The sequence below is a fragment of the Chenopodium quinoa genome, unplaced genomic scaffold, assembly GCF_001683475.1.
Source record: "Chenopodium quinoa cultivar QQ74 unplaced genomic scaffold, ASM168347v1, whole genome shotgun sequence".
Taxonomy (NCBI): domain Eukaryota; kingdom Viridiplantae; phylum Streptophyta; class Magnoliopsida; order Caryophyllales; family Amaranthaceae; genus Chenopodium; species Chenopodium quinoa.
In genome coordinates this window covers 282,297-291,022 of record NW_018745533.1, presented here as the reverse complement: position 1 = coordinate 291,022, position 8,726 = coordinate 282,297, and the positions used below count along the sequence as shown (strand labels likewise).

The 8,726-nt window shown below is 49.8% G+C and overlaps 1 protein-coding gene across 1 annotated transcript; it reads left to right on the top strand.

Moving 5' to 3' along the window:
- Positions 1-1,049: 1,049 nt before the first annotated feature.
- Positions 1,050-1,960, top strand: LOC110715869. The gene is made up of 2 exons (XM_021894491.1): positions 1,050-1,633; positions 1,675-1,960. The coding sequence occupies exons 1-2, from the start codon at positions 1,050-1,052 to the stop codon at positions 1,958-1,960; spliced, it is 870 nt and encodes a 289-aa protein (XP_021750183.1).
- The last annotated feature ends 6,766 nt before the right edge of the window (positions 1,961-8,726 follow it).

The following is an 8,726-nucleotide window of genomic DNA, read 5'->3' as shown; positions in this document are numbered from 1 at the left end:
GGTAAGGCCTTCAACACTTTGTTGTTTTTTTTTTTTTTACTGATCCCTTTTTGCTCCCCCACTTCTACAGTCTGAGGAAGAGAGCAGAAGGAGAGAGGGGAAGGCTCCACAGTCATCAGACGATCTTTCAGAATCTGATTCTTCGGATTCTGACGACATGGATGATCAACCTCTGCAGCAGAGGAAGAGAAGAAGGACGGGCCCGGCTGTAGTGGGTCCGAGAGATTTTACGCTAAGGCCGATGCCAGGCGTCGTAATAAGGGAGCCTGCCGCTGGCCGAGGCAGGGTTTCTAGAGGTACGGGGGGTCCTCCGCCCCCTACCCAGCCACCACCATCGATTCCGCCACCGCCGAAGACCCCTCCACCACCTCCTCCCACTGACGACATGGAGGTTGATCAGTGAACTCCTGACCCAAGGGAGGGGGTTCCTGAGGTTGTTTCCAACAAGGGGAGCGCTGCTGAGCTCCCTGATGGTGAAGCTGTCAAAGCAGCCAAAGAGGCGGCTGCTGTTGAGGACAAGGCCCCTAAGGGCTTTACTGCTGAAATCCAGCAAGAGGTTGACGCTTTGACAAGTCAACCTGCTAGGGAGGCTGAAGGGGTCCGCACTGAAGGGGACCAGGCTGAAGGAGGGGCAACGACTGAGCCCGAAAAAGCCGACGAAGCTCGATCAACTTCGTTTCCCTCTTTCAAATCCTTTCAGTCTGGGGACATGGGGTTCTCAGCAAAGAAGTGCTCCAACCCAGCTGGAGTTAGGGCCAAAATCTGGGGGAAATACGGAGAAAGCGCTAAGGCTTATTTCGGCGGTTGCTCCGAATTGTCTGAAATGGAGCAGGTCCGAGAGTGGTCTGTTCGGGCAACCGTTGGAATTGCCGAGCCTGGTCCCTCAGTCCCAGATCCCGCGCGAGACAACTAGAGGCTACTGATGCAGGTATGTGAAAATGTTTTGCACCTTCAGCAGTTCCAGCTTGCTTCATTTACTTGTAATTTTATTTACCTTGAATTGAACCCCGATTCTGCAAGTTGTCTACAATCATACTCTGACCTGCGAGATGATTGATGCGCTTCAAGAGAGAGTAGACATCGCTGAAACAGAGGCAAAACTCGCTCAGCTGAAGCTGGAGAGCGCTGAGCAAAAGGCCAAGGTTGTAATTGACTCCTTCAACACTTTTTGTGAAGAAATGGAGAAAGACGTCCTGCCCATGATGGACGAGGGAGAGGCCTTGCTCAAAGCGTTCGGCGCGGTTGACGTCCAAAGCCTCAAAGCCAAGATCCAGCACAAAATTGACGCTGAGGTTCAATCTCAAGTGCTAGCTCGAGAAGAAATAGCTCGGCAGAAGATCAAGATCTTGGAGGCTGATGCCAACCGTCATCGCCAAGCCTATGAAAGCAGGGAGAACGAGCTGGTCGAGGCCGGAGTCCAACTGGAGTCTCAGAGGCAGAGCATCACCAGCCTGGAGGTTCAACTGAAGGATAAGGAGGTCGAGCTATCCCTGGTCCAGGGTAAGGCTGAACAGACAGAGCAGCGGCTTGCTGATGCCGAGGCTAAGCTGAAGGAACATCAGGAGTCTTCCCAGAAGGCCTTGGAGGAGGTCCAAAAGAAGCTGGCCGACGCTGAGGCTCAGCTAGCCCTCAGGTTTACTCCCAGGAGGAGTATTCGACCGCCTACCTCAACAGTTATGGGGTGGCTCGAAGACTGGCTCTCCATGCTGCACCTGACCTGGATTGGTATCAATGTGAAATCTGGGCTGAAGACCCCCAGGATCCTCATATGCAACAAGCCAGCCAGGCTGAGGTCGATCTGTTGGCCCGTCTCCAAGCTGAGGATGCAGCGGCCGAGGAGGCTGAGAGGAAGGAAGCTGAAGCCCAGGCTCAAGTTCAACCCGCCTCTTCTGCAACTGGAGTTGATGCCGCGCCGGATTCCAACATTGCTGGGAGGCCTGACCCTTCAGCTGAAGCCTAGGGACTCGGGTAGTCGTCTTCAGAATCTTGCGAATCAACGTGCTCTTAAAATGACAGATGCCGTTTCTGAATGTTTTTTGCCTTTGTTTTTGCTTCAGCTTGCCTCAGTGTATAAACTATTTATTTTTGCCCTGTACGCATTTCGGTAGCTGTTATTTTCCGCTTGTGGGCGGCTGCCGATATTTTCTTTCTAGGTACTCAAAACACTTATGTTTGTAGCTCGTGACCCGAGCATAATTTTCATCTGTCTTAATGTGATGCTTTCCTCTTATTGCCTTGCTTTAAACTTGCATGCTTGCATATTTGAATTTTCAAATTTTGATGATTTCTTCTCTTCCCTTTTTTTTGTTGCGCAAATTTCTAAGTAAAGAGCTTTGGCTTGGAGGTCCCATTTGAGGTAGGCTGCACTTGTAGTGCTTCTTGCCCCCCTAGAGATTTGAAGACTTGATCTTCAGATTTCTGAGATCGCCTTTTGCTACATTGTTTATTTTCTATCAGTTGTGCTATTGCTCTTGATAAACTGTCTATTTGAAAAATGGATATCTCAAACACAAGGCCAATCGAAGGCAGTGTTTCAAATAATGGCTTTCTGGGATACAGGGCTCAGTTAAGGCAATATCCCAGATTTGTCCATGGACTCATTGCCTTGTAGAACAAGTCTTACTGAGGTTTTCACCTCAGCTGAAAGACTGGTGTTCTTTAAAAAAGCGAGTTTATCGGCAATCCGAAACCTGGTGCTCTGAGGGCGAAGGTTTCGGACAGGGCCGAAGGAAACCCTTGGAGAGTAGATAGAATTAAGAAAAGATGAAAGAGTAAAGATTGCACATGTTTGTAGAAAATAGTGGCTCGGAGGCCTTTCATTAATAATTCAGAATGTACTTACAAGATTGTTCTACCCCGAAGGGTTTACACGTGATATTTCTTAAGTACATCTGTATTCTAGTGATTTTTCAGCTCAGTTCCATCCAACTGCCGAAGTCGGTATGTTCCCGGCTGAAGTTCATCATAGATTTCATAGGGTCCCTCCCAAGCAGCTGAGAGTTTCCCATGGATTCGGCTTTTCTGGACTGCAGCAGCATTTCAAAGGACGAGGTCTCCAATTTTGAGAGGCCTTGCCTGAACTCTTCTGTTGTAAAATTTGGTGATTCTCTGCTTGTATGCAGCCATTCTGACTCGGGCTGAGTCTCTTACTTCGTCAAGGAAATCGAGGGATTCCTTCATAAGTTGCTCATTCTCAGCCGAGAAGTGGTGCACTCGCAGGCTTTCAGAACCGATTTTCACTGGGAGAATGGCTTCGACGCCATACACTAATTCGAAGGGTGAATGGCCCATTGCTTCCTTTTTGGTTGTCCGAAGAGACTAGAGAGTTCCTGGGAGTTCCTCTAGCCACTTGGACTTTTGATCCTCCACTCTCTTCTTGAGGGCATTAAGAATCTGTTTATTTGCAGCTTCGGCCTGTCCGTTACTTTGCGGGTGGCATACCGCTGAATATGCCAGTTTGATGTCGAACTGATTTGTATACCGCTTCAGCGGTAGATTGTCAAATTGCCTTCCATGATCAAAGACAAATACTTTCGGGATGCCGAAATGAGTGATGATATTCTGCCAGATAAATTTCCTGACAGTTTGCTCTGTGATGTTCGAGGCTGCTTTGGCCTCGGCCCATTTACTGAAATAGTCGACGCCGACTATCAGCCACTTTTTCTGGTATGCGGCATCTGGAAATGGGCCCAGGATGTCTAATCCCCATTGGGCAAATGAAAGTGGGATCAGCACGGGCTGAAGCTCCTGGGCTGGCTGATGGATGACGGGTGTAAATTTTTGACATTTTTTTGCACTTTCTGACCAGCTCCTTAGCGTCTGAGATCATGGTAGTCCAATAGTACTCTGCCCTTAATGCTTTGTGGGCTAAGGTCCTTCCCCCAATGTGGTTCCCACAGATGCCGAGGTGGATTTCCCGAAGGATGTAATCTGCATCTGTCGGACCCACGCATTTCAGCAAAGGGGCTGAGACGGATTTCTTCAGAAGTTCGCCCTTGAAGACAATGAACCTTGCACTGGTTCGCTTCAATTTGGAGACCAAAGTTTTATCGTCGGGAATTTCTCCCCGAAGTTTGAAAGCTAGGATGGGATCCATCCAGCTTGTTTCTTGGTCGACGCAGCACACTTCAGGTGCTTCGTCCACACTTCTCTCCCGACACACCTCCACATAAACGGATCGGTTCAGCTCAGTGAGAGTTGAACTAGCAAGTTTGGAGAGTGCATTAGCTTGTGCATTCCGACCCCTTGGGATCAGCTAAACTTCAAAAGTTCTCAGCTTTGCAATAACTGACTTGATCTTGGCAAGATAGGCTATCATCGAGGGCTCTTTTGCCTCGTAATTGCCACCAATCTGATATGCAACTAGCTGGGAGTTTGTCTTCAGACAGACATGTTCGGCTTCCAGCGAGATGCATAATTCTAAGCCAGCAATTGCCGCCTCATATTCGGCTTCGTTGTTCGAAGCTTTGAGCGAAAATTTTAGTGCACACTCGAAGGACTTGCCTTCAGGAGAGGTTATACCCACCCCTGCCCCCGAACCATTTACGGTGGAGGATCCATCCGTGAAAATGGTCCAGGTTTTCTTTTCATCATCTAGCGTCTCCTATTACGAGCATCCGGCCAGGAAGTCCGCCAGAGCTTGAGCCTTTATGGCCGCTCTCGGCTGGTAGCTGATGCTGAATTCGGTGAGCTCAAAAGCCCATTTGGCCAGCCTATCAGATTTTTCAACTTTGCCGAGAACTTTTTCCAGCGGTTGATCAGTTAGGACCATTATCTGATGGCAGTCGAAATAGGGTCTTAACTTCCGAGAAGCTACCACCACTGCATAAGCAACTTTTTCGAGTAAGGGGTAGCGGGTCTTGGCATCCGTCAGAGTGTGGCTGACGAAGTAGATCGTTTGCTGAACTTTATTCTCTTCCCTCAGCAGCACTGCACTGATGGTGGCTGGGCTGACAGCCACGTATAAGTACAAGGACTCTCCCTCTACTGGACTAGCCAGTGTCGGAAGTTGAGCTAAATGCTCCCGAAGCTGCTTGAAGGCCTCTCTTTGCTCGTCCTCCCAAACGAGCTCCTTTGTTTTCAGGAGCTTCAGGGCTTTGAAGAAAGGTAATCCCTTATCCGAGGCCCTGGAGATGAACCTCGAGAGGGCTGCCATTCTTCCGGTGAGCCGCTGAGCATCCCTCTTTGTTTTCGGCTCGGGAAGATCGAGCGCTGCCTGCACCTTAGCGGGATAGGCATCAATCCTTCTTTTGCTGACCATGAACCCAAGGAATTTCCCTGACTTCACACCGAAGACACACTTCTTCAGATTCGGCTTCATTTGATGCTTTCTTAGGGTGGCGAAAGTTTTCGCCAGGTCCTTAACATGGTCTTCATCTTTTTTGCTTTAGACGATTGAATCGTCAACATAGACTTCCATGTTTCGTCCCTTTTGCTCGGCGAAAACTTGGTCCACCAGCCTTTGATATGTTTCCCCCGCATTTTTCAATCCGAAGGGCATCATTCTGTAATTGTACACCCCGGCGTTCGTGACGAATGCCGTCTTTTCTCGGTCGTCGGGGTGCATGAAGATCTGATGATAACCAGAAAATGCGTCCATGAAACTAAGCAAGGCATGGCCGCTCGTCGAGTCGACTAGCTGATCGATTCTCGGCAAGGGATAGAAGTCCTTTGGACAAGCCTTATTTAGGTCCGTGAAGTCAATGCACATTCTTCAGGTGTCATTTGCCTTCTGAACCATCACCACATTGGCCAACCATTCTGGATACTGACAAAGTTCGATGAAGCCTGCATCCAGCAACTTTTTGACCTCGGCTGCGATGTCTCGATTCTTATTTGCGGAGTAATTTCGCTTCTTTTGCTTAACTGGCATGACATGTTGGGTCAACGTTAAGCTTATGAGAGATGAGGTCTGGACTTATCCCGGGCACGTCAGCTTCCGAGAAAGCAAACACATCTCGGTTGTCCCGAAGGAGTTGGATGAGCTCAACGCGGACTTTCGGATCAAGATCCAGCCCGATTGTAACACATTTTTCAGCGTCTCCCTCGGTCAACTCGACCGTTTCGGTCTGCTGGTTCAGCTCCATTGTTGTGGGGCTGGACTCCTCATTTTCTAGCCTACTGTCTATATCAGCAGGGGTTCCAAACTTTTTCTTTTTCGGCTGGCTCTCTGAGTCTTTCGGCTCAGATGATGAGCTAGCCTTTTCTTTTCCTGGCCCTTTTTCTTTGGCCAGGTCTCCTTGAGCCGAAGCACTTAGGCCTTTCGGCTTCTTCGCGCTCGGCTGCCTTTCTTTCTCCTCCTCATCCTCGTCGTCGTCTTCTGCACGACTGGTGGATGGCTTGAGGTAGTTGCACCTTCGGGCCTCCTTTTGGCTGCCCTCGATTCTTTCGGGATAGCCACCATCCGAAACATAGATCATGAGCTGGTGGTATGTCGAGACTACCCCTTGAATCTCGTGAATTATGGGTCTCCCCATGATCACGTTGTACATTGAAGGAACGTCGATGACCAAAAACTCAGTTATGACGTTCCTGGCTGCTTCGTCACAGCCGATAGTGACAGGAAGTGTTACCTTTCCGTCTGGATAAGTTGAGGCCCCATTAAATCCAGATACCGGGTAGGGTACCGGCGTGAGGTGCTTGGGCTTCAGCTTAATTTGGTTATAGGCCTTTCGAAACAAAATGTTTGCTCCGCTGCCACCATCAACAAGAACCTTGCTGACGTCGTGGTTGACCACCGTGGCGATGATCACCAACGAGTCCTCATGATGGTACGTCACCCCCCGACAGTCAGCGGATGTGAACGTCATGTTCGACACCGGTGACTGGGGCGGCTGAATGCTTGCGTTATTCACCTGATGGGTCATAACCCTGAGGTGACTCTTGTGCTCCCTCCAAGAACATATTCCTCCCGAGATAACATGGATCGGAGGAAATTTTCCTTCCGCATTTTTGCTGTTCTTTTGAAGGAAATCGAGATCTTGCCGAGAGTCCTTTTTGGAATTCTCAGCCTCTTTTTTCTCGAGGTGATCCGCAATGTAATTTTTCAAGTATCCCTTCCGGACCATATCCTCGATTTGGTCTTTCAGCTGGATACACTCTTCAGTGTTGTGTCCCGGTGATTCATGGAACTCGCACCACTGATTTTTATTTTTTCGCTGATACCACTCTGGGAGTGGTCTCGACTTCCTGTAACTCTGCTCCTCCTTTGTTACGCTGTAGATTTTAGCGCGCGGAAGGGGGAGCGGAGTACAGGATTCATATCTGTCCGTGAAGGGAGCAGATTTTTCCTTCTTCGGCTCGTTGGCCGAAGACTGTTTTGAGGCTTTCGCCTTACCTTTCGCCTTCTGGCCTTGGCCTTCAGACAATTATTTTTTCTTCCCACCCCCAGATTGGGGTTGGGATTTTGTTTTGTTCCACTCTTCAGCTCGGATGAATTTATCCGAAGCGTTAAAAGCTTCCTCCAGGGTCTGCGGGGGATGCATGACCATGAAGTCGAGGAAATTTCCTGGCTGAAGACCATTCTACATTGCAAAGACAGCCAACCCTTGATCCAGCCGGGAAACGCTGGATGACTCGTTGCTGAAATGAGTCAGGTAATCCCGAAGACTCTCGGTCTCCCCTTGCTGCAAGCCCATGAGCTCTGCAGTGGTTTTCTCTCAGCGATTTGCCGTGAAGAATTTTCTCTTAAACTTACAGGACAAGTCGTCCCACCCCGTTATAGAGCCTTCCTTCACTCCCTTGGAGATCCACGCTTGCACGACCCATTTGAGAGTAGTGGGAAAATATTTGCACCAGGTCGCTTCGGACCTGGGGCAAAGGTGCATGTGCCCCTCGTAAGAGGCAATATGGTCCTTCGGATCTGAAGTTCCATCATAAGTAATGTGCGACGGGATTTTAACCGTCGGCACATGATCTTCCAGAATCCATTGTTCGAATGGAGAACTGGTGGGAAGCATCACAGCCTTGCCCTTGTTCTTGGCCAAAGGGGTCGCGCTCTGCCCTCTTAGAGAAGTAAGAGTGGTTTTTGTCCCTGGCTGGGAAGTTCAGGCCTCGGCTACAGGGAATGAGAGGCGGCTATGCACACTCCGCTCCCTGCCGCCGAGCCGGTCGAGAACGCTTCGGCGGACAGTCTCTGGCCGAGAGGCAGAGCTGCTGCTTTTGTGAGTTTCTGGACGAGAGGTAGAGGATTCTTTGAAGAAGTGGGGGTTCTTTTTCCTCTCTTTCTCAGTTCTCCAAGTGTCCTCTTCCCACTTTGCCAACTCCCTGAAGGAGGGAGGTTTCTCCCCCTCCTGGCCGAGCTTTCTCCGCTGATGCCTGGTATGCGGAGGAGTTTGGTCACGAGGAGGAGACATATTTTGAGCCTTCATCGCTTCCATGAGCACCGCCAACGCCCTCGCTACCTCCTCCGAGCTAGGCCCCGTTAAAGGGGTCCTCGGCTGAGTGTGAGAGTGAGAGTGGATGCTCAAAGGTCTGCTTCGAGGCACTGATTGAGTCTTATGATCGGACTGGCTTTTGTTGTTAGACCGAGGAGGACTCGGCCTGTGATGAGATTGATGAATTAAGGGAGAAAGGGAATCCTCCCGGTATGCTCCTTCCGAGCTGGCACCCTTAGAAGAGTTTCGATCCAGAGAAGGTGATGGTGTAAGAGTAGGAGGGTCCGTGGGCCTTTCACCTACTCCCTGACTTACTCGCTTGTTCTTGCGATTCTTGGCCATTGATACTAA

Excerpts from the sequence above, each read along its gene's own strand:
- LOC110715869 (XM_021894491.1), top strand. The coding sequence starts at position 1,050 with ATGATTGATGCGCTTCAAGAGAGAGTAGACATCGCTGAAACAGAGGCA. Across the intron at positions 1,634-1,674 it reads GAGGCTCAGCTAGCCCTCAG|TTATGGGGTGGCTCGAAGAC; the intron begins GTTTACTCCCAG and ends CTACCTCAACAG.